Here is a 25,447-nt window from a genome sequence, read left to right as displayed (position 1 = left end):
CTTGTTTCTTAGCACTTTTTTTTTCCCCACAACAATATGACTGATTTAAAAATACATGTATGTTAATTTGTTCTGAGGTATTTTCTGAAGTAGAGTATAGTACTGAAGAAAGGAGCAGTTGGCAAAATCTCAGAATATTTCACCATTGTTCCCATTGTCATATATTCATTTGCTTTCTGAGGTGCCAATACACTGGGGAAGTGCAGGCTGGTGGCCAAAGAGCCTCAAGGTCAGGACTCCAAATTGTGCCATCCAGAGGGCTGGTGACAGTATAGGGCCAGTTTGCAGCCCCAGCATCTGCTCTCTGGCAAAGAAAATAAGCAAAAGAAAACATGAGAGCTGTGGTAAGTAGACACTTCTGTTTAGTGTGCAAGGGCTGTTCTCTAAGAGTGCCCATGACATAAATGCTGAACTTCAGGCTATGTGCACACACTGCTGCTTGGAAAGCAACCAGCCTGGAGCTGCTGATAGTTCTCTTGTGAAATGCTGAGGAGATTTTTAAATATATTTTTTTTTAACCATCACTTCAGTCAAAATTGCAAATGAGACAACCTGATTTTATGATTAAGGATATTAATACTTTCCATGGTGACAGTTCATTTCATTTATATTGACTCCTGAAACATTCATGTTATTTTTCCACTATATTATTTACCAAGATTGAAGGAAAGAAGATGAGTATTTGTGAAGAAATTGCATATTAACCTTTATATTCTCTTTCAAATGTAACTTTTCAAATTTGGCCGAATATCTGGAGTAGGTAGTCTCAGCTGAAGGGTTAAATTGCTTCTTTTTGCCTTTACTGATGTAACTTCTTCATAGCAACACCATTCCAGTGTTTGGTGCTGTGAACCAAGACTGTGCAATGAGCTTTGCTTTGAATTTGTCAGTGGTTTTGCAACTGCAGCGAAGGATCAATAGTGATTCACACAAGTCCTTGATAGAGCTTTTCTGCAGTTATTTTATATAACTGTTAGTAAGTTTCTAAAAGGTAAATAACACCTGTGGGGTAACTGGGCATCACAGTAGCTTTCTGATTAGGTTCTACATTAGGTTTTACATGGTGTTGCCCAGGGAAATGGCACCCAGAGCTTGCCTTGGACCACAGTGAAGGCTCTGAGCAGACCTCTTGTCTCCCCAGGGAGTTAATTTCAAAATAAAATTGCATCAGTGAGGGGTGGATCTGGACTCCCAGGCTGTATTTTCATCTGGTGATGAACAGTAAGAAGCAGTGGGCATCATCATCTCTCCTTTAATTGTACAAATGAGATGTGTGCAGGAAGCTGCAGAAATAGCACAGATTGCTACTCTGGCTGGCAGGGTGTGGATCTCCCCCCTGGCATAAAGAGAGCAGCACCTTGCCCTGCTTCCCACCCCACCTCAGACCCTTGACAGCATCTACACCTTGGTGGCCCTGCCACCAACCCACTCCTGTTCCAGGCACTGTCAGTGTGGCACTGCAGCTCTTCTATGCCCAAGGTGGCACAATGGCTTTCAGCATTGATCATGCTGTTTGGAGAAGCCTGAGATCCCAGGATAACTGGGCTTCAGTGCTGCACAGCAGCCTGGAAACACTAGAAGAAGTCATCCTTTTCATTAAGGTTTAAACTGTATTAAAATATAGGTAGTTCAATATTCAAGAGCTGAAATCTAGACTCTGAAGTTTATATCTTGTTTTCTCTAAGCCTGGCCTGTGTCCTGCACAAGAGGGAGACTGTCCTGTAAGTGGCACAAATGAATCAGTGGTAACAATGCTGTTCATTTTCCTGATTTAGTGACCTGTGGGACTTCTGCCTTCTCCCTCCCTGTTCAGGAGCGAGGTGGAAACTGAAAAATTCATTTGGTTTCATTTCAGGATAGTGTTGTTCAGGCTGTTGGTTGTCTCCAAAACCAAAGTGAAGAGTGGTGGTTCACCTATGCTGCCACTGTTCATGGGTGCACAGAGACCTAAAGGACCAGTGTCAGTTATCTGACACTGGGGATGTTGATATTCAGTATCAATATTAAATTCTGAAAAGTGTATTATTTCTGCTGAGCCACTATGCTAAAGTATGGAAAATATATTTTACATTATGACTGAATGCAATTTTCTCTGGATTTTCTTTTTAATTTTCAGGAAAGCAGGATTTTAATTCATTCTCTCCAGAATGCATACACTTAAAAATAACAGAAAGCTTAAAATATTCAGATGCTGTTAGTGCAATAATGCCAGTCCAGAACACAGTGAGCCAGAATGTTCATTTCTCCCCCACTTTTTTATCCCATCAATCATTTATCATATCCTCATGATGTCCTACAGCTGAAGAGTAGATGATGCTGTTCACTCCAATTTGACATGTCTGTTGAAGCATGTGAAGTGGAAAAGTCCTTAAAACTGCAGGCAGAAACTCTAAGAGATATTATATTTAAGCTTTTAAAACAATTACCTAAAGTATAAGAAAATGGTTTCTTGATCACCAGAATTTTAGATACTTGTTTTCTTCCCAGCAGCCTTGTTTGCTCTGCAGCTTGTGTATGTTTTATAGCATTTTGACTATTCAAGACTGAGCTTAGTAATGTTTTTAATCTAGTAGGTTTGATGATTACCTGAGGCCTGCAATTTTCAGGATCAAAATAGAGGCTCTGGAAGATAGCGTGTCATGTTCACTTAGGAGCTTTACCAAAATAGATGTGTATCCTTGCTATAATCAAGCCTTAATGATTTCCAGAGGAAAACCAGCTAAGATGCAGGAGAGATCCAAAGAATAGAAGGAGCAGTAAGCAATGAACTATGTGCTCTAGGAAGTCCTTTCTCTAAGAATAAGTTTTTAAAATAGTTACATTAATTGCTTAAACCAGCAGCTTTGTATATCACTTTAGATCTCGCTGTGCCCACAAGAACAACTGGAAGTCCATGCAATTGTAGGTGATTGATATTGTACAATAATGAAACCAAGGACATAAAATTGCATAACTGAAGAAAAAAATTAATGTGTGTAAGAGAGGTTCAGAATCTGGGAAATTACTCTGCCAGTATGTTTTTTGGGTTTTTTTCCTAGAAATAATAGCTCCTCTCACCAAATTCAGTAAGCAGCACAGTAAGCAGGATCAGGGCAATACATGTAACCCCATATTAACATGCAAACACATCCCTTTTCAGAGTACCCTCTCTTTTTAAAATACAGATGGCAGCATTGTCTGAAATATCATTTTTAGCACCTTAAATATGCTAGGCTGGGTGGGGGTTTATACCACTAAATTCTATGGAGTAACTTCTAATTTTCCTGGTGTGAAATCTCAACCAGGAATAATTTTCACTATTTTTTTTCTTAAATCTCTTATCAGTTTAAATATAGAAATTCAAACAAATACAAAATCTGGCCATTGCCTGCTGAAATGGGTTTGTTCTCTCAGATCCTGGACAAAGACTGCCCACACCACAGCTGGCAGAGAAACAGAAGTCCAGGGAGTCTTTCAAAGACTGATTGTGTGCAGTAGTGTGTCAGGGCCAGCACTGAAACCCTGCTGGCATGGGCAACAGGTACAGTCCTGGTCAGATGTGGCTAAAACTCCCCCAGCTGAAGACTGGGTCAGAAGTTCTTCCCTTCTGGCAAGCAATGTTTGTATTTCTAACCTAGAGATTTACAAGGTTAATTTATGCCAATGTTCAGTGTTGGGCTTTAGGGCAGGTGTCCTGTAGCAAGTGAAACTGCTGGTGGATTTAGAAATTAAAGGAGCTGATGGATGGGTGAAGGTCACAGTCACTGAAGAATGCTAAGACACTTCACACATATTTATTACCACATAATTACTATTAAAATTCCTAAGGCAAATCAGTATCAGTCATGCCTACAATGTTGTCTCAAGCTGGACATTTTAAAATGACTCTCTTAAGTCAGACTTTCACCTGCTGTTTTACTGCGATTTCTTCTGTCATCTTTCCAAGACCCGGCTCTTGCAAAAGGAAAGAATTGCAGCCTTTTTGCACCTCTGCCTTCCTCCTCAAATTCATCTGCTTTGGCCTCTTGGATGATAAGCTCTAAGCTTTTGTTTTTAAAATCCTCTTACTGCATTTATGTCACACATTGGTATTAGTCCATACACTGAGATTGTTTTCACTGGTATTTTGCCAACACCCTACCAAGTTCACACGGGCTGGATGCCCAGCAGCAATGGCACATTTTCCTGTGTTGTTACAGGAAAGCCACGATAACCTTGTAAATAAAACACTGCCTTTGTTACATCATGAGAGCCCAGGCTTGCTGGAGGCTGTCTTTGAAGGGTAATTCAGTGATGCTATCACAGCCAAGTCATGCAGTTAGTCATCCTCTCACATTCCTTCAGGTTTTAATTAAACAATTACTTTCCAGCTTTCCTTCAATTTCCAGGCTAAAAAATGTAGGATGTATTTCCTCAATGAAGGAGGAAGTCATTATCTATTGCTTGGAGCCTAGACTGGAAAAAGTGTCACAGTTCCACAGAAAACTGTTAAAGTTCTTACGACTGAATTTGGGGGTTACTGCTTCATTCTGGAACATATTCTTGTCTTGTCTGCATAAGGTATTACAGATTTGAAGTTTCTGCATAAGGTATTACAGATTTGAAGTTCCTTTGACAAATAACCTCAGGAATTGACTTAAACCCCAGTGTCTATTTTTTTTAAATGAAGAGAAAGAGCTGATGCCCCTATGATGGGAACTTAGAGGTTTAGCTAATTTTGTTCCACTGAATGATAGAAATATTTTTTTTTATTGCTACCATTAGAGGAAGCAAATGCCCAACACGTCTGCAAAGAATTAGGCAGCTCACTCATTTCATAACAGGAGACACACTTTGTGGTTTGGTGAAAGCATTTTGATAAAAAAGTCCTGATTGCACTAGGGGTAGGAATGGATGAGAGGCAGAAGAAGAAATCATGAATGTGAAACTCCTTCAAAAGTAGAGATCCGAGTTAATGAAGCCATGCAAACCTAATCAGGAGGCATAACAAGATAGTGAACTACAAAAGAAAACATTTCCCTTTCGGAATTATGAGAGGTTGCTTAGTAAAACCATGATTTAACCTTGGACAGCAGTTCCTGATGGTGAATCAAAATCATTGTGTGGGTGTTGACTCCACCAGACCCTCTCTCACTGTTCCAAGATGCCTCTTCCCTTTTAACTGTCACCATCTGCAGGCTCTGTCTGTAGACACCAACATGAATTGTGTATGACAACCAAGCCAAACCACTCCACAACAAGATTTTAATGTCATTTATCTGGTGCACCTCAATGGAGAGAGGTGTTCAGCAGCAGCTGCTGTGGTGGTCAGCCCTGGCACTGCAGGAAAGTCCAGCTGATGCTCCCAGCACAGCCTGGGGAGCACTTTCCTTGTTCCCTGCCTGCTTCCGTGCCTGACCTTGTCAGCAATCAAGGAGATGTTTTATTTTTTTTTTAATTAGTATAATATGGTTCAGCAAAGGTCAGTGTCAAGAGTAACATTCTATGTGGAAAATTAAATGTCTTCCTGAAAGAACAGATCCATAAGATCTGTCTGCTGTCACGGGCTAGTTCCTGCTTTTGAATTTTAGGTAACTTCCATTCATCATTTCCAAGTATTTAGCATGCAAACCACAGTTGTGCTCTTTCCAAAGGGAATGTTTACTAAATTAAGCATTAAAGGAATATGAAAGTGATTCTCTATTCTAATGATACTTAATTAGAAATAAAACATGGAAATAGATTAAAATAATTAGTCTTAATAAGCAGTAATTGCCAAGTCTTGTGCAATAGAATGGCCTTCCCAATTTAGAGGTGAAGAATAATGATGCTGTGGAGCTACTAATAGACACTGATTTAAATATTAATTTAACTTGTAAAGTATGTGTAAGTTGTTTTTCACTTAGACTACATGGTCCTAACCACAGAGATCCTTGTGTGCTTACTATCCATCAGGATAATATCCATCATGCTATCCATACATATGAGTTGGATCAAGACCATCTGAGGCAACATCAAATAAATAGGTCGATAATGAAATTTGGTAATTTATTTAATGTCACGTAGAAGTTTACCCTATACACACAGAGGCTGTGTGTCTGTACTGAAAACTCAGTTTTAGTTTCAAATCTGCTTTAAGTCTCAGTGCAGAGGTAGCCCCCTACATGCAGAGGTCAGGCAAACCATTACACCAGCTGAAACAGGGAATAAACCCAAATCTTCTCTACTGTTAGTTCAACTTTCTGAATCTTGCTAATGCAAGGGTGGCTGCCTATACAGCCATTATCCCACATACTGCCACATATGGCAATATGTTTATATGGCACCCAGGCTGGAGCAGGTTTTATGGCAAAGTGCAGATCAATGGCATCTCTCTGCTTCAGTCTCACTTTGTCAATTTAAAGCTCACAGAGCCAATTCTCATCCTGAACTTCTATTAACAAAAATTCCAGCATGGCAAAGAGGAAGCAAGTGCTGCTTGGTGCAGCTTGTCACTCTAATTCTCTGCCCTATGGGTCAGTAAATCTTCTGCAGTCCGTTTTAATTGGGAAAATGCTACAGCTAAATTTAAAAATAATCTTATAATTTTATATGAGAAATTCAAAGTGTTTTGGTGAATGCAGGAAATTCTTTTATGCAGAAATCACGTGGGATTCCTTGTGTTTGAGTCCACAGAGAACAGGGCAGGATCCTGCAGACAAAGACAGCAAATGGATTGATAGCTGTGACAAGGGATCCCTCAGTCCCACCTACAGCCTCCAGGCTTGAGAAGACAGAAAACTGAAGATAGTGCCCTGCTGAAAGATCAGTCCTGTAAAAGGAGGACAGGAAGACGTCAGCAGCCAAAAGTCCAAAGGACAGCCAAAGTTGGCAGCTCACACTGGTCGTCAGAACATAAGGAAACTGAGACCACCCCTTTGAGGGGGGCCAAAAGCAAGCAACCCTTCCTCTCCATTCTCTATTCAGTGAATATAACTTCACCCTGTTTAGGCCATGGCTTGATGACAGAGTTAAATGCAACACTGTGACTCTCAGCCGGATCAAAAATGTCAAGACTGCGTAACACAGAGTGATGAGTCTGGTTCTTTTTTTGGCTTAAATTAAATTGTTTAAAAAAATGTTGACAAGGTTAAGTTGGTAAGCTTTACACCAGATCAGATATCACCTGCCTTTGCAGTTGTAATGATACTGTATCAGGTATCTAGGCTTCCTTTAGCTACTGTAAAAATACAAAACAAACACCAAAACTGTGCTTGGTCTAAAACAAAATTGTGTGCCTGCATTTGTGCTGAATCAAATTTATATTAATGAGTTGATCTGGCAATAAAAAAACTACCAAAGTAGTATTCAAGATCATTGACCAACAGCCTCAGACACCAATCCAATCTACATAGCATCAGTGTCTCCTTGGTTTTGTATGATCTATAAATTTATTTCCGAGTGGTTTTCAGCCAGAAGAAGATACTTTGTTTTGAAAGGGTTACAGTATGTTCACTGTGTCATTCTGTTGTTTATAGCTCCTGAAGGAAAAACTGACACCAAACCTGTTGGGCCTGCTGGCTATCAGGACTGGCAATCAAGGGAATTAATGCATCCCAGCAGCCTAAAGAGCCTTCATACCACTGGGACTGATTCAATCCCAGGCAAGGAGAGTGCTGCCATCCTCTAGTGCATGTTCTGATGAGAATTCCAGGAACTTGCAAGAAGTCTTGGAGAGCACTATCTGACACCTTGCCAGGTGCCTCGACCCTTGCAGTAGCAGCAGCAGCAGCAGCCTGGGACAAGGGAGCCATGGCTGCCTTACCTGCGGGCTCAGAGCAGCACCACAGTGGGTGCAGCTGCAGGGGCCCTGACCTCGGGGAGGCTTTGGTCCAGACTTTCCTGCCTGATCCACTTCAGTGCAGCCAAGACTAGTGAAAGACCAGTGATACCTGCCCAGGAAACCCAGGTCCTTGGGGCCTGCCCCACTCTGGCCATCGCTGGCCCTGCACAGGAGCTGCCAGCTGCTGCTTGGGCCCAAGGGGCAGTGAGGAGGGACCCAGAAGAATTGAGTCTAACTCTGAGCCCTGCACAGGCCAGCCCCAACAACCATGCCATGTGCCTGGGCTTCTTGAACTCTGTCAGGCTTGGTGCTGTGGCCATTTCCCTGGGGAGCCTGTTCCAGTGCCCAGCCACCCTCTGGGTGAAGAACCTTTTTCTGATATCCAACCTAACCCTCTCCTGGCACAGCTTCAGGCCATTCTGTCAGGTCCTGCCACACTGATCACCACAGAGAGATCAATGCCTGCCCCTCCACTTCCCCTCATGAGAAAGTTGTAGACCACGAGGTCTCCTCCAGGCTGAACAAGCCAAGTGCTTTTAGCCACTTCTTAAACAGTTTCTCCTCTAGACCCTTTGACATCTTCGTAGGCCTCCTCTGGACACTCTCTAATGGCTTTGTATCTTTCTAATACCGTGACGCCCAAAACTGCCCCCAGCGCTCGAGGCGAGGCCGCCTCTGCAAAGCAGAGCAGAGCAGGACAGATCCTCCCTCTCCCGGCTGCCCATGCTGTCCCTGACGTGCCCCAGGACAGAGCTGGCTGCCAGTGTCACACACGGGCTCTGCTTCCCACAGGGCGTTCCAGGCGAGGGGCTGCCCAGGAGTCAGCACCCGGAAAGGGTCAGCGCACCCCGTCCTGCGCGCTACCGCGGCCGGGACCCAGCGGCCCAGGGCCCACCCCGCGCAGCACGGCGGGCTCCGGCCACGGGGCCCCGGTGTGAGAGGGGCGGTCAGTGGGCGGTGCCGGAGCCGCCCCCGCCCGGCCCCGCAGCCCCTCCCCTTCCGGGCCGCCCCCCGCCCGCCCTTTCTCTCCGCCGCGCCCGTGCGGAGCAGCCGCGGCCGGCGCGGCCGCCGGGACCCGCCCCGCCGGCTCGCCGGGCACCTGCTCGGGGCGGAGCGGCGGCGGCCGGAGGAGCGGCGGGAGCGGCGCCGCAGGCGGTGAGTGCTGGGCCGGTGGCGGCACCGCGGCCGCGGCGGGGCCTGGTAAGGCCCGGCGAGGGGGCGGGGGCGGTGCCGCGGGCACGGGGAGCCGGGGCTGCCGCGGTCATTGTCCCCGTCAGCGCCGCCTGCGTCCGGGACGGAGCGGGCCGGGGTGCTCGGGGCTCCGTCGCCCTCCGCCGCGCCCACCGAGGGCCGGCGGTCGGCCCGGCCCAGCCCGGCCCGGGGGAGGTGAGTGGTAGTTGCCGCCCTCGCTCCCCGCGCTGGCCCGGGCGCTGCTGGCCGGTGGCAGCGGAGCTGCGGGGACGGGAGCTCGGCGGGGACTGTGCTGCACCATCCTGGGTCTGCTGAGGGCGGGGTAGCCGGAGCAGCGGCACCCGGAGCCGCCTCACCCCGCGTGTGTGCCTGTCTGTCTGTACGGAGCCTGTGTGCCGTGGTGCAGGGCTCGGGGGCCGTCAGGAGGTTTGGGAGGGTCAGGGACAAAGCCCAGGGCCGGGCACACACCCGAGTGGCCGCGGGGCTGTGGCCGTGGCCCCGAGTCGTGACTGTTCCAGAACAGCCGTGTTGTTGTGAGCCCTCTGGGCCAGCGGCACCGCAGGGCTGAGCTCGCTGCTCACTGGTACTGTAAGGACTCCTTAGAGGTGAGCAATGCATAAAAACCAAAAGTCCCTGTTTCCAGTAATTTATATGCTGTCACACGCAGAATCACACCAGTTAAAGTCTTTATAAAAACTTAGAGTGGTACAGATTTTGTGTATCAGTCATAGCTCAGTTTCAGTATGTGTTCGTATTTTCTAATGTATTTTCTAGATTGATTCAAGCCACAGCAAGGCGAATTGATGCCAATTTGAACAAATCTGAGGGGTTTTGAGACTTCTTTAAGTATTTTAGTTGATTATGCACAATATTTTCATACACATCTGAGTGGGTGGTAATGTCTGGTGAGGAGTTGGTGATAGCAGTCTCCTCACTTGGCTCAACTCCACCTAGGACAGCAACACCTCATTTCTACTGCCATTCTTAAATGCCTCAAGTCCTCATAAATATAGTTCAGATTCCTCAGTTATAAGGTTTTAAAACAAAGGCTGCTCAAATTGCTGGTAGATTTTAATTACCTTCTTAATTTGTGTGTTTGTGGACCTCAAGGAAAAGTGAATCTTGTGTGAAAGTCTTGCTGGGTGTGGATGGCTGGAGGAAGATCAGGGAAGAGGATGCCAGGAAGGGAGGGGAAGAAATATGCAAAAGGCATGGAAGGATCTTTGGTGAAGGATGTTGTGTTGTGGTAGCCTGACACAGGGCTGGGCAGAGGACACAGATGACTCTTTCCCTTTGAGGATTTTTTCGATTTTTTTTTGCTTTTTTTTTTTTTTAATATTGGTGTTGATGAGGTGAACTGAAATTAATTAACTTCCCTCAGTGACACACCCTGTTATCCTGATAAACCGCTGTCTATCTTGAGTGTCCATGCACTCCTCCACATCTGCCTTCAGCAAAAGAACTGGTATTTCTGCCACTGCTTTTGTAAGAGTCATCAAACCAACTCTCCATGTGCCTGTGCTGGGACAAGATGGGCTTGATTTTGGTGCAGTCTTGGCTTGTGGGTGTTCACCTCTCAGGAGGTAACCTAGGCTGGGTTGGTGTTGCAGAGAAGCTGGTGAGGGATGTGGCTGCACACTGTTAGCTTTGCTTTTCCTCTCGGGTGGCAGCAGGTGCTTGCTGTCAGCAGGGAAGGAAGGAAGCATGCCTGAGCCTTCCAGCAAAGATGCATTTCTGTGGTGTGACTGGGGAAGGCAGCCTGGGCTTCCCAGCCTCCTGGCAATGCTGCTCTGCAGCACCACTGATCCTGAATAAAGAAGGGTCTTGTTTTGGTTTTCTGGTAGTTTGTGACACCAAGGTGAAACGCAGTGGTTTCCATCATGGTTTGTTTTGGAGAGCTTTCAGTAGGCAGGAAGTTGTTATGGTCTGTCTCTAAGACTGACACAAGCAGATTTGACATATCTCTTGTGTCCCCTTAGAAACTGGTCAGCAGATGTGGCTGGGTATGATGCTGTGAAGTTCTGTGCTGAACAGGTGTTAAAGGCCTCCAATTCAACACGTTATGGAAATGCCTCACTAATATATTTATGGGTTGGGTTTTCTTTAGGTAAAAAAAGTACTTTGAGAGTGAAATACCGTGTTTATTATGTGATAGGGATTTATCCTGCTCAGTCTTTCCAAGTTGGCATTCTAATCTGTTCTTTTGCAAAGGTGAGGCATTGCCTGCTAATTAGTGAAATTAAATGGGTCGATTTTAAATGAGAACTCACTGAAAAGTTATATGCTCTGTAGACCTACTCAGTTATTTTTATTCATTTGCTCAAATATGTAGGCATGGGGGAATACTTTCTATGTGTTTTAAGCAATTCCTTAAAATTTATTGGGTGGTCCACTAAGAAATTCTGTATGCTTGAGCTAGGCCTGTACTTTCTGTAGTAAGTCTTCATCCTACTGTTAGTGTAAGGGGGAACAATCATTTTTTTTTTATCTGTGTCTATTTGTGTAGCAAGCAGAGGAGAGCAATCCCCACATGCTGCCCCTGCCTGTCACAGCTACCTTCCTAGTTGTCTGTTACAACCTGTGTAAAGCCTGCCTTCCCCAGCTTGTCCTGAAGAGCAAGGATAAAGCTGAGCAGGAGGACAGCCTTTGAAGCCACAGTGGATGTGGTTTTGGTAGGTTGAAGGGGTGCTTCTGCTGCTGTGGAGGCCCAGTCTCTCATCAGAGAAACTGGAGCATCAGAGCTGCTCACCTTGAGGGGTGACACATTCAGCACGAGTGTGGTGCTGCACTTGCCATTGCTGCCCTCTGTTCCCAGCTGCTCTGCCACAGCTGCCTGGGGAGGTGCTGTGGACCAGATCTGGATATTTCTTAAATATAGCAGGGTATGAGAAGTGGAGGGGGGGGGATATAAAGGATTATCTCCCTCATGATGTTGGTGGTGAGGATTTAGGCTGTGAGACTGCAGTTGCCTCAGACCTGTCACAAAATATTGTGGAGATTCAAAGCATATCCATGGAGAGGTGGAAGGCGCTCCAAGAGTGATAAAAGCCCAGGGGAAGGGATCTGTAATCATAAAGAGTCATTGTTGAATATCAGAGACCTATGAGAGAACTGAGGATGGAAATTTGGCTCTCAGTCATTTTCATTGATCTGTTACCTGCTGTTTTCTAAAAGAGGGAATGGTTTAGAAATCCCTCAGCCAAGTTTCATTTGTGTCAGCTGGGTGTGTGCCCTTGACTTAAACTTGACTTGGCTTTTCTAGCTCATAGCTTTCAAAGTGTTACACATGTCCTTCCTGAGGTGGTGTGCCTTGAGCTGGGAGTCACCTCCACGTTCTGGCAGAGCTAACAGGGGATGGTGCTGAAGCCTGTCTCGGAAGCACTGACTACAGGAATCCTGTTGCAGGTTCAGAAACATTGAGACTGGTTTGCTGGGAGATGCTTTTATACTTTTTCCTGAGGATTTGGTGTTGGAGGTGATAAGATTTGCCTCAAAGATGAGTGGGCAAGAACGTGCCAGGCTTGTGTTCTGCTTGGATAGTGGGTGGAGTGGACACTGCATGGGACAGCCTTTGAATCAACTCTTATAACCTACACAGTGGAGAAGTTACCAATTCTATGCTTTTCATTTAAAGATGGTGTAAATGACTTTCTGTATGGCAGACCTAAAAAAAAAACCAGCAAAAACCCCAACTTGAAGTCTGGATTGCAGCTGAGCCTTTAATTTGATTGTATTTCTGTCAAATACATGATTGTCCTGATATTGAGAGTCTCAATTCCTGGATTTTCTTTCTTGACAGACACTGCAGCAATACAGACTTGGGTGTGTCTCTTGCAGCTTCCAACTGATCCCCACCTAGAAGGCAGTCAGTGAAAAGCTTGGAGCTGCTTCTTATCTTTTTTGGGTGAAGTGAGTGAGAGAATGTGGTGAGGGTAGTTTTTACAGCAAGTGTCAGTGTCGGTCTTCTTGTCAGCCATGGGACCCAGCCTATGAGACCTGCTTGTCCCTCTCTCCTCTGTGTTTGTGGTGGTGATCAGGCAATCCCTCCAAAAGGGGTGGGGGAGGACATTTCCTTCACTGTAGGTGAGAGGCATTGAGGAGCAGCTCCCTGGTGATGAGCACTATTAGTATTGGTTTGTCCTTTGTGTGTCCTGAATAAGGTTTCTTCCGTTATCTGTTCCATGTGATGATGGAAGGCACCAGAAAGTCATGTAAAACACACATTTATAGTCTGCTCCAGCAGAGTTAACTGCTTCTACTCACTCTATGCTCTTACCTGCAGGATTTTGGCTGTTTGGGGCTTGCTAATTTGGGGCTCCTTGCATTAGAAAGAGCTCCAGTTCCCTTCTGTGCAGCTAGATGATTGCAGTCATTTGTGATTTCTTGTTTCATGCTGGAGAAAGTAAAGAGATAGAAGATTGTTCTGTTCAGGAGTGCTAGTTGTGAAAAATCTACAGCCTTTCTGGAAGAACATATGTTCAAGTTGGCACATCCATACAATTTCTGGTCATTTTTGATTTACTTGTCTTAAGATACTCCTTTCAGGTTTGTTAAAGACTTTTGTACTTGTCAAAACACTAATATCCCAAGGGTGGAATTAAAGGAGAGCTGATAGCAGGCTTGAGGCCATTTCTCCCAAGAGGGAAGTTGTCTGAGTCCAGTTCCAAAAGTCAAGGGAAAGAAAATAAAAGGTGAGAGTCCCATTAATATTTAAAAACTATCTAAGCATAGTTACTGATAACTCATCCAATGAGTCACTTATTGTAACTAACAAACACAAGCAGCACTCTGAACCTAATAATGCTGCTTAGTTAAAAAAATAGTTCTTCATTGTCGAGTTATGTGTGGGTTTTAGGTCTTTAAAGAGACTGGGGCAATTGTTGATTGTTGTAAAGTTGTTTATTGCATGAATGCATCAGCCTGGAAGGCAAAGAGTTCAGAGTAGTAAAGTCTGTGCTAAAAGCTTTCTGTCACAGAGTCCCGATGTTCTGAGCAGAGGCAGCAGAAGCTGCTACCACACCTTTTTCTGCACCCCAATACAGAGGGATTTTAGTCATAAATCATCCAGTCAGGTAAAAACACGGTTCTAAAACATTCTTCCTACAGCTATCTGAGCTTAATTCTAATGTGTGAAAATAATCTCAGTTCTTACACAACATCTATGTATGTAGTTCTGTCTGTTCTGTCTAGAAATGTAAGCAACGTTCTGCTATGTTTTCATTATGTCTGGAGCTAAGTTAATCTTTGAAAGGTATCACTACTGAACTTTAAACTAGGCTTTAGGGCTTTCTACTAGCTAACACAGTCTCTTAAGGCACTTAAGATATATTTCTACTTACTTAAAACTAAAACTTGCACTCCTACTTCATGTCTGTGTGGCTTAATATATTTCAGTTTCTCTAAAGGTACCAATTCAATCCCTGCATTCCTTTCTCTCTCTGAGCGATTCAGAGAGGCTTCTATTTCATGCATTCCAACACTTCATGTTTTCATAGTGACAATGTCTCCCAAAGTACAGCAGAACATCTTGGAGAAATTCAGAGCCCAGAGCAGCCAGGTCCTGGCACCTCTGCTCCATCATGACCTGTCTTTTCAGAAGCACCTGGATGCCTTACTTGCAAACTGTAGGGCCTTCACTTGAGTCAAGTAATTCTGCTACAGACAGGCTTACTGCCTGATACCATCCTACAAAAAACTTGCTTTTTATGGAGCCATAAAAAGGTGACTTAAACCTGGATTTAGCAAAGTTTACAAATTCTGTATAGATTGATTTGCAATTCTGGTGTTACACTGGGAGTCTTGTTGCGGGGGAGCGACTGCTGCCTTCATATGGTGTGTTTCTCTGTGAGGAAATCCTACTGCGTGGGTCATTTTTAGGAGGTGCATGAGATGAGCACTTCTTTCCACTAAACAAAAGGAATGTCATCATTGGAAATTACAGCAGTCCTCCTTATCCTAAGGCAAGATCTAGGATGTGCTGTCACAGTCTTTCTCACGCTTTTAGGTATGATTGTTTAGCCAGTCTCAGAAAGAATAAGGAATTGGTCGTTATGTGTGCCCAGTTTCTAGCTTATCAGTCTGGCAGATCAAATTCTGTACAGATAGTTGGGTGGAGTTTAATGGTACTTTTGTCTTTTTGGTGTTTACATACCCATTTGAAAATGAAGAATAAAGTTCAGAACTGAAGGGAAGGTAGGAAGAAAGAATTCGATTGGCATGTAAAAACACTGTCGCTTCTAAAATTTACCAGAAGAGATGGTAGTAGTGAATCTTTGAAGCTTGTTGGGCATGTACCACATTTGGAATATGTTACCCAGGGACTGTGGTGGGGTGATTTTTTTTTTGTTTTTGTTTTTTTTTTGTTTGTTTTTGTTTTTGTGGTGTTTTTTTTGTTGTTGTTGTTGTTTCTGAAATACTGTTGTAAGATGTATTTTCATGGGTGAAATATAGGAATATAGATCACAATATTGCTTTTCTTTGAAAAATAATGAATAGTGGCATTAGAACATCATATCTAACTTTGACTAGTATGACTTCAAGTAAGCAAAAGGCCTGAAGTTAATCATGCTGTGCAGTCCTCAGATATGTCTTTAGGCTATAAGAGGCAGTGATAACTTCATATTTGAGAGTTCAGAGAGCAAATGCTTTATCTTGTCCTTGGGGTACTTTGGAGTTGGATTCTTTTTGCTTCACTATCTCTTGCAACAATTACAACCTTGTGGTTTGTTACATGAAAAGATTGATTTTGGAACAAAAAAATAAGTTATACAGGTTTTTCTTTAAAACTAAGCTATTGCTACATCTTGCAAATAAATATCTGGTTAGCTCAACGAGCAGTTTCTAGTTTAGGAGGTGGCTTGTCTAATGCCTGCCTGTGGGGTAGGCAGCAGAAGTATGCTGTGTATTCTTCTCTTAAGATCCTACTGTTTCAGCCATGAGTAATCATACCAAAAAGTCAAGTATAGCAAGGAGTGATACTTTGTTTGAGCAACCAGTGTGACTGAGGGGTGTGAGGCGCTGGGTCAGGCATGTGGGTGCTCACTACTTCAGGTAGTGCCTTAAAGCTTGCGTGTTTTTCTCCCTTTTCAGTTTCAGTTCATTAGGCAAAAGATTTAGTTAGAGGAATTATTTGAGCACTGGGAGTGTCAGAAATGCCATACTTTGCTAGCTCAGACTAGTTTTCTGTCTCCCTGAGTGTTTGTACAAAAAACTACAGAAAATACCATAGCATATATAGATTGGCATTGACCTGGGTGCATTCTTGCAGTTTCAAATGGTTGGTTGTTCATTAACTTTAGAGCTGTTGATAGATCTGTTTTTGCATCTGTATTTCTGGCCTTTAAAGCATTTTGTGGTAACTAAATCTGTAGGCATGGTTATGTTGGTCAAACTTTGGTTTTTAACCAGTTACCCAGTAATTTAATTCTGCTTTAATCCTTTGTCTTTGCTAAATAATGAACAGTCATTTAATTCCTGTTCACCAGTCCATTACTGGTGAGTTTGCATATACTTTCATCACTTTTTTATGAAGTTCCTAGGGTTTTTTTTTCATTCTTTCATAGCTTTTATGAGAAGGGTTGTCAGGAGCTACCTTCAGGAGTCAGGGGCAGCACTTTGTCATAGTGCATCCATTATTTGGTGTATGTCTAGTTAGTAGGTTATTAACAGGTGAAGTACAACAATGAAAAAGAGTGATTTTTTTGTACCTGGTTTATTTTGGATGGAGTATGTGATAACCTAGCAGTTAAGATTTTATGGAATAGTTGAAGTTTACAAGAAGTCTGCAGTCATGTAAAAATTTTGATGTATATGACAAATTTGAAGTTCAGTATGTATGAAGCTCAGGATATAGCTTGATGCAAAAACCTTTTCCTTTATAAACTTTATTTTTAAAGCTTTGTTTGTCCCCTCTATCATCTACAGTATTCAACACATACTAATGTATTTTTCATTGCTGCAGCTTGCTTGTGAGCTTATTAGCATTTAACAGCAGGTTGAATAGACATTAATAGCATTAAAAAATGGAGAGAAAAATGGAACAATGATCAAATATTTAAATCTTTATAAAGAAAATATACTGTGTTTTAAGATCAGCAACTAGAGAAAAGTTGCTTGCTTAAAATTGGTATTGGAGGTTTGCCTTTGATGTAAAACATCCTAAAAATATACCTCACCCTAACTTTGAAGCTTCTAGTACTACACTTTTTAAAAAAACTTCCTGATGTAATTTGTAATTAGAATAGTAAATTATATAATTTTTACAGCTTCAAGAAACTGATAAACGCATGAGAGAAGATGACAAGATCTAGATCAAGATCACCACGATGGAAACCAAGGTAAATATCTACAGCTTGTGTTCTGAAATGTAGCTCTATGTAGGGATTTATAATTAGGGCCTAAATCTTGCATTAAAGAAAGAAAATGGCATGCAGAATTGCAATTTGTAAAGTGTGTTTTGAAATCTCTAGTTTGTTGTACAGCTGAACACCTGTAATTTTTTTCCCAACTTGTGATTTTATTACAATTTCTCTTAAGCTGGAAATGTTCAGTTTTTGCAGTCTAAGAACCTTTTCACCTTCTGTATTCTGGGATTTACAACTACCTTGAGCACAAAATCCAAGCTCCAAACTAGTTAGGGTCATTTTTTCTCAAGCACCACCTTGTGCACTGAATGTCTGTAACTTGCTTTTGTTTTGCTTCTTGGCCTACAGGGAGGAACCATTAAAATTTTTTTTTTTTCTTTTTTTAAAGTTTTCTGGTTCAAACACCTCGGACTTTCTGAAGTTTGGGGCTGATTTGTAAACTGATCTTTAGCACAGTTAGACATGCCTTGCAGCATAACAGAGTGTGAAAGCATGTGGAAATGTGGGAGTCGTTGCCCTTCTCCTTGGACATCAGCCTGGTAGCACGTGTCTTTGACGTTTGTCACCAGGATAACATCCAGCTTACTTCATGCTGGGAGTTACCTGCCTCATTTTTAAGACTTGCAGTACAAATTTGTGGTGCTAAAATCAGGAGGGTAGAATACAATTGCAAGCTTTTGAGACTGTGAAATTACTGCTGGTTTTGGGTATCTCTTCAAAACAGACTTCAGTTGTGATGACCAGGACCAAGAGAGTTTGGATAACTCAGAAAAATGTGTAGGGCTCTTCACTTGTTTCTTTTGTTTTTAAAAAGGGAAATCCTACCTGTGTCCACACTAGACTGAGAGTTGTGAATGTCATTTGAGTAAGGGCAGCCCCAGCTCTCATTAAAATGCAAGCCCTAACCAGACCAATGTGGGATGGCAGCCACAGTGTGGGTGCTGTTGGAAATCAGCCATTATGGTTTTAGGAACATCTGTGGTTCTGAGTTTGAACTCATTTGCAGAAATGGAGAAAATTGTTCTTCCAAACTCTTCATTTGCAATATGTGCACAAAGGAAACAGCTTATTTCAACTTGGTTTTTGATGTTTTTTATTAAACAGTGTGTAAAGAGTGTGCAGTGAATACTTGAATATAAGCAGGACTGTTAGGTCTGCGATTATTTCTGGTTGTCATTAGTGGCCTGCGCTGTTTTTTCTTTATTTTAAGGAGATTTTGGCTAACAATTCCTAACAGATTGCCTTCGTTTTTGTAACTGTAGGTGAAAATTCAGAGCTGAGTGATGCAATTAAATCTTTAATTTCAAAAGCTGCAGTGAGTGTGGAAGAGTGTGTGTATACATGTGTGAACATGTACATACAATTATCCAAAAGGCCAAAGCATCTTTCTCAAACTTGTTTTTTTATTCAGGAAAAGGCCTACCTGTATGACAATTTAAATACATTTTGTAATGTTTCAGTCTTTCAGTTTCGAAGGGTGCTTTGGCATGCAAAGAAAATGTGAAAAAGCATTTTCCTCCCCTTTTAAGTTTCTTCATACACTTTTTTTTCCTTCCCTTTTTTCTCTTTGCGCTGAAAAAGAAAGATAGGGAATGCTTGAGAAGTGCAAAAATATGTATAACAGTTGTTCTCAATGTAGTGGAAACTTCATGTATATGAAATTATTTTTAGTTTTAAATAAAACACTTTGTAGAGACAAAAATGATTGACTTGCTGCAATTTCAAGTGTGTATTTTTACTATGAAAACTTTCAACAGAGTAAAAGTAAGCCTGGTACTCAGCCAGAAAAATGCCACTTCGATATCTTGGTGTTAATATTTTTACAAGCTGATTAAAATTATGTACTGAACTCTACTTCCTTAGGAAATAGATGTTCTCATTAAGAAATTGATGTAATTTTATGGAACTACTCAAAGTGGATTTTATTTTTGCTTTAGGTCCTTATCTCCAGCTTTTAGGACTCCAGAGCACCATAGGCAAAGACATGCTCATGTTAATTATGACTGTGAATATAAAAGCTTTCGTAAGGACCCAAAAAAGTCTATGCCTTGGAGAACAGAAGATGAAAAGTATGGACAAAGCAATTCCAGGTTTGCACCTCATGGAAATAACCACCAGAGAATATATGAACGTAGGTCACCTTCACCAAACTTGAAAAGAATTCCCATGGAAGATGCTTACAGTCATAAGCCCTACAGAACACATTCATCTGAAAGGACTGAAAGCAATAGGAGATGCCAGTTACCACCAAAATACTCGGAAGTACCTTATAAAGAGCATGATCGTCCGTTTTACCAGCACAAAATGGAGGACAGATACATGTTTGATCACTACAAAGTCACTGGAAATGAAAAAGGAATGAAACCTTTTCATAGACCTTTAGGGGCTTCATGCAAACTTGAAAGAAAATGGCATGAAGATGACTTGAGGCACCAGAGGTTACATGAAGAGAAGTATGGTCAGTCACCCAGAAGAGTTTCTGATGAATTTACGGCAAGGAGCTCTTTACAGAAGAGGTATAGGAATAAAATAATTAAACCCTGGGTATTGTGGTGTAAAGCCTCAAGTGAAAGTCTATTTTCATTATAGTTGAAGATATCCACCTTGAAACACGTTGGCCACTTTGTAGTTTAATTATGGGCGACTGGTAGTAGTGAAGTATTTGTCTTTTAAGTAAATCGTATTGCTGGCTAGAGTATGAAAGGATAATATTTCCCTCTTAAGAGCCCCTGCACATCTGTACCTTGGCGCGAGGGATTATGGGTTAACTGGCCACGCATTCTGCTGTCCAACATTCTGCACATATAAGTTCTCGCTTTCTTCTCTAGTGCAAGTGTAAATTGCTTTATGTCAACACAGGTATCCTGAAGATCACGATTACAGAGAATATGGGCACGCGTCTAAAAGGGCTAAGGAAATGGAGAGGTATGACGCTGGAGATGTAGCGAGAAATTCCAAGTGGAAGCAAGAACGTTCTTTTCCACCCTGCCAGGAAAAGGAGGAGCAGAGATACCCGGGCACGCAGTCGCAGCGCTCGGCCGAGAGGGAACACCTGGGGGGGCCTGTCCCAAAGATAGCCTATGAGTACAGCCACAAACGGCGCCGGCAGCCCGACGGGGAGAAGCCTTTTGCAGCAGACAGAGCTCCCAAGTACATGAAGCAGGAAGAGCAGAAGTACGGCTTTTCCAAGGGTGCCCGGAACAGCAAGGAGCTGGATTACTGCCCTGGGGGCAGAGCGAGGCGGACTGAAGATCGGCAGGTTGAGGAACCTGTTAAATGCAGTTCAAAGAAGGGCTGCAATGCTTGTGTTAACTCTTCCAAAACAGATGTTGAGCTGAGGTCTTGTAAAAACAAACTGAATGAAAGAGTGAGGAAAGATGGGGAATTGAGGAAAAACGTAGATTCCTCCAATAGCCAGCGTGATGCAAGTCATACTGTTTCAGATGTGTCAGAGGCCAACTGTATGAGAGAACATCTCACAGTCAAAGTGGATATGAAGAAAATGGTGACCAAGTACAGGTATTGGTTTTCTTTCACCTCTGCTTTCTTGCTGTCTCTTTACAGTTTATGATTATTGGAGGGAAGCATGGTTTCTTTAGGACAAGGACAAACAAGGACAAACTATGATTGTACCTTTTTGGTTTTATTTCTTCTAAAATGGTAACTTTCCTGTCTGGGCAAGTTAATTATTAAACCTCTATTAAAATAAACAAATACAACCAACCAACAAAAACCAACATTTTATGGAGATGTAGGAATTGGAAAGAATAGATATGCCTGATACAAACCTGTAGTTGGAAGTTGATTATGATAAGTCAGTGTGTTATTTTTATTTAAAAGCAAAACCCTCAAAAGACCAAAACCCAAATGCAGATAAATGTAGTCCTGTGCTTTCATCTGAAATACAATAGTACTTTTTTAAACTGTCCTCCCTTCTTTTTTCTAAAAATCAGCTAACCTGTAAATACATAAATCTCAAGCACATATTCAGATATTCAAGATTTCAAGTTCAGTGAAACTGCAAAAAATGGGAGATCTCTGGGTTGTCATGTATTGTTATAACAAAGTGGCAACCTGCCGAGGCATCAGAACTGAAAAGCAGTAGAGTCTGCTTACAAATGTCTTCTGTGTAATACTTGTGTTTGTGTTTAGCATTCCCAGTGCTGGCTGCAATGGAAGAAAAAGTGACATTAGTATAAATTTTTAGATGATAAATACACAATAGAGAGTAAGCAGCTTGGTTTTGATAGGTTCTTGCAGGGTTTTCTGGCTTGTTGTCATGCTGTTGCAGGCCAGAATATCTTATATTGGTAGTAATAGCTTTTGGAAGAGATTACCTTCCTTTCCAAAATGATCAGCCTTCATTTTAAAGGTATTTTGCCTCTTGTCCCAAATAAAATGTCTATATTAATTTTCTTCTCTTTGCACTATTAAAAAAATATACAATACAGTGGAGAGTTACAAAGACAAGTTACTGCCTAATGCCCATTGCCCACAGTTGGGCTAGGATGAGGATTTGACTTCCTGACTGATAATGTAAGGACAATTGTTGGGTTTTGTTGCAAACCCACAGGATGATTCCTCTATCTAGGAGAGTCTTGCTGCTGTTTTTGAAGGTCATGCACAATGGGCATGGTAGTTGTTTGCAGACCAAAGAAACCTCTGCATTGATTACAGTTAATTTAATGTATGGATGGTTTGCTTCTGCAGCCAGAAGTGCTAAATATTTTATTTTTGCAAGATAAGAACGTTAATTTTACAGAAGCTGACGGCTTGGAATATTCATATTACTTTAGGTATTTAAGAAACACCTGACTTCAAATGACTCAGCTGAAAATAATAGTTTCTTTATAAACCTGGGGAGCAGGTAGATAAACCTGAGGTTGCTTGGATTCCTTCTTGCATGCATTTATTCCTAGTCTAAGAGCTCAGAGTATTTAATTTATATTTTAGAATGACAGGCATTTTCCTTACAGCAAGAACAGTATGGTTGCTGAAGTGTTGGCTTTCTTGTCAAAATAATCTTTGAGCAGCAGTGCAACCATTTGGTGTGTAAACTTACTTAGAATGAGTAAAAATTTACAAAAAGATGGTAAGCATGTTCTTTCACACACTGCTACTGGAGCAGTTTCACTGCTGTTTCACTAGGCTGAAGTGATGATTCAGTTCCTAAAGATCTGAGACTTTTTTTCTTATCTCTGAACTGTTCTTGAAAATTGCCTGGTAGTTCCTTCTAAACAAGACACAGGCATAACTGCATTTCAGAATTATTCTAAAGATGTCTGTCAAGATCTTAATTTTTATCTAGATTTGATAATCTAGTTGAATTAAATTTAAAAGTCACAAATTTTCTATTGCATACTTCACAGAAACAAAGATTCCTGAGAGTGTAATTATCTCTTCATATTTTATGATAGATTTTCTTCCTTATGGCCTTACTAGTTTTTTAATTAAAAAAAGGTACAAAATGAGATTTTTGCTTTTAATCCATTTATTCACAAAATGAACTTCTTAATTTGTTTTATTCTACTTGTCTATTTCAAGTTTTCAGATTTAGATATTTGCTTTAAAATAAACCTTGCATTTTTTTTTATTGTAGGACTGCTTCTAGTCACACTACAGAGAGACAGATGTCCCATGATCTGGTTGCTGTTGGCAGAAAAAAAGAAAATTTTCATCCAGTGTTTGAGCACATGGCATCTGTAAAACAAAACATTGAAAACGACCCTTCAAAAGAATTTACTCAGGAAATAATCACAATTATTCATCAAGTTAAAGGTGGCTGTAGTATTTGAAGTATATGTATGTTTAGGTATCTATTACAGATATATATATATATATATGCACATTACAAATGCAGATTCCTAAATCCAAAGCTGGTGGTTTAGATGTGAGGTCCCTGTAAGTCTCAGGTGTTTGCCATTGGCTTTGTTTGTATTTTGGCTTCCTTTTGTATTTAAGGAAAATGTGGGTTGAGGATTTAAAGCAGTTGGGTGGAGGATGACTGCAGGAAGGTCTCAGGCCATAACTGAGGCATTATTGTGGAGATTAAAGATCAAAATGATTTTATGCTAGTATGGGAGAGGAACCTGCTTGCTTAGAAAAAATGACAGGAATAAGGGAGCTTTGCTGTAATCACAGCTCTCTAGTTATGTGTAGTTCCTTTAAATTTTCAGATTAGTGTTTAGGCAGCTGCATCATGCTCAGTGTTGAATCTGTATATCTTTATATATAGATTCAAGTAGTTTGAGTACTACCATGGTAGAGCTGACAATTGAGTTTAATCTTATCAAATAAGAGTGTCTAAGTTGGGCTGGTCTAATCTTTCATTTGTGAATATTAAACTGCAAGTGGAAATAGTTTGAAATTTCATTTCAATAGAGTTGTCATGGTATCCTTAAGTGTTAATCTTTTAAAAGATAGATTTTCCCACTGTGCATTTCAAATACTACAAATAACATTCTTGTATTTAATATCTCTTCACAGCAAATTATTTTGCATCTTCTGACATAACTCTGCACGAACGGTTCTCAAAAATTCAGGATAAATCAAGTGCAAATACAAAAGAAGTGAAAACACATCTGGATCCAGAAATTCACAGGTAGTTGTTGAACTTTTGGTCTTAATTTATTTGCATTAAGGTAATTAATCTTCAGTAGACTTTACACAGTGTGAAGTTTTTATTAATTATTTTTACCTGCCTGTATCTTTAACACATTCTGTAGCCTGGTCAAGAATGCTTTTGCTTTTACAGTGATGGCATTTGTTTTTATGCAGTATTTTTGTGTTCCAGGAGGATTGACATGTCTCTAGCAGAACTTCAGAACAAACGAACCGTGCCATCTGAGTCCCACCAGGTACCTTGGTTGCTTAACTTTTTTGGCAAGCAGTGAGTTGCTATTATAGATACATTATACATGTAAGCAATGTTTTCCCCTTGCTGTTGGGACATAATTTCTACATGCTGTGAAGGCCAGCAGTAGTTCTGGGTGTTTTGAAAAAATGCACATCTGAACATATTTACAGATACCGCAGTATGTGGTACTGTGTTCACTGAGCAGTAAAATGCAGATGTGTTCTCCTGAGTAGCTGGAGTGTGATTATTCCTGCTGCTTGAACTCCTGTCTGATTTTAAATGTAAATACTGAGTCCCTGACTGATGTGTGGTTCTTGGTTTTCCTCTGAGTTAAAAAAACCTTAATGTTTCTTCTACCCTAATGTTACAATGACTGAAAATCCACATAATTCCTCAGAATGCTATTTTATCCCATGCTTTCATCTGGGCTCATAAGATTTTCTGTCTTCCCCTTTAAAGCTCTGCTTGCTATGATATAGTAACCATTCCTTTTCTATAGTACAGGTACATGGAGATTCTCCTTGATTAAGGATAGCAGAACTTAAGATTTACTGAAACTTACATAAATATTTCTGCCTTGGCAACTCCATGCAGAATTCCAGTGCTCTGTGCACTGTTGTTTGGAAACTTGTACAAAGGCAGATGGTGCAAGGAAGGATAATTTTTTAGGACCACTTTTTATTGCTTTAGGCTTTGGATCCTTGGGTTGCTGTGAACCTGTCCTTTGTGCAGATAGCTGAACTGTGTTTGCAGGTTATGTACAGGGTGCTGCCCCTGAAGGACAGAAGCAGGTTGGTGTTGAGTTCTTAGCAGCTAACTTGGCTTCAACCCTTCCTTTTAACTAGAACATTGTAAGAGTGTTAGAAGATCCAAATGATCTACGGTATGATATAGAAAGGAGAAGAAAAGAGAGATTGAAGAATGAAGATGAGAGAGTGTTTCATGTAGATGGTGTAACTCCAAGGTAATGAGCAAATAATCTTGTTGGCCCAAGCCTATAGTTCCCTTATTTGTTCATTTTAGGCCCCTTGCACAGTTACATTCACATTTGTGGTGATTCTTTTCCAGTTAGGCCTTATAAGTTTGAGTGGGGCTGAAATCCAACTGACATAGATTGCAAACTACTCTGTAATGAGGTGTTACCTTGATAGAGGTTAAACTGCAGTGGGTGAAAATGAAGAGCAAGCACAAACTGTAGTACTGAATGAGAAGAGAGGACAAAGTTAGGTTGAAAAAATTTGAGATTTTTAAACTCTT

General features: G+C 41.6%; 1 protein-coding gene across 2 annotated transcripts in view; it reads left to right on the top strand.

The window, feature by feature from the left end:
* The first annotated feature begins 8,815 nt into the window (after positions 1-8,815).
* The window catches only part of BCLAF3 (BCLAF1 and THRAP3 family member 3), a 29,499-nt gene continuing 12,867 nt past the window's right edge, over positions 8,816-25,447 (top strand). The window contains exons 1-8 of one of the 2 annotated variants that reach the window (XM_059494036.1): positions 8,816-8,935; positions 17,236-17,307; positions 19,272-19,850; positions 20,194-20,853; positions 22,934-23,112; positions 23,821-23,935; positions 24,128-24,191; positions 25,036-25,154. In XM_059494036.1, coding sequence (XP_059350019.1) covers positions 17,267-17,307; positions 19,272-19,850; positions 20,194-20,853; positions 22,934-23,112; positions 23,821-23,935; positions 24,128-24,191; positions 25,036-25,154 — 1,757 coding nt within the window. In that variant the 5' untranslated portion in view covers positions 8,816-8,935; positions 17,236-17,266. Of the gene's footprint in view, positions 8,936-9,095; positions 9,167-17,235; positions 17,308-19,271; positions 19,851-20,193; positions 20,854-22,933; positions 23,113-23,820; positions 23,936-24,127; positions 24,192-25,035; positions 25,155-25,447 lie in introns of those variants that run through there. The other variant, XM_059494035.1, reaches the window with a different exon arrangement.

This window comes from Ammospiza nelsoni, chromosome 2, assembly GCF_027579445.1.
Source record: "Ammospiza nelsoni isolate bAmmNel1 chromosome 2, bAmmNel1.pri, whole genome shotgun sequence".
Taxonomy (NCBI): domain Eukaryota; kingdom Metazoa; phylum Chordata; class Aves; order Passeriformes; family Passerellidae; genus Ammospiza; species Ammospiza nelsoni.
The sequence above is the reverse complement of the archived record's forward strand: the minus strand, read 5'-3'. Positions and strand labels throughout refer to the sequence as shown.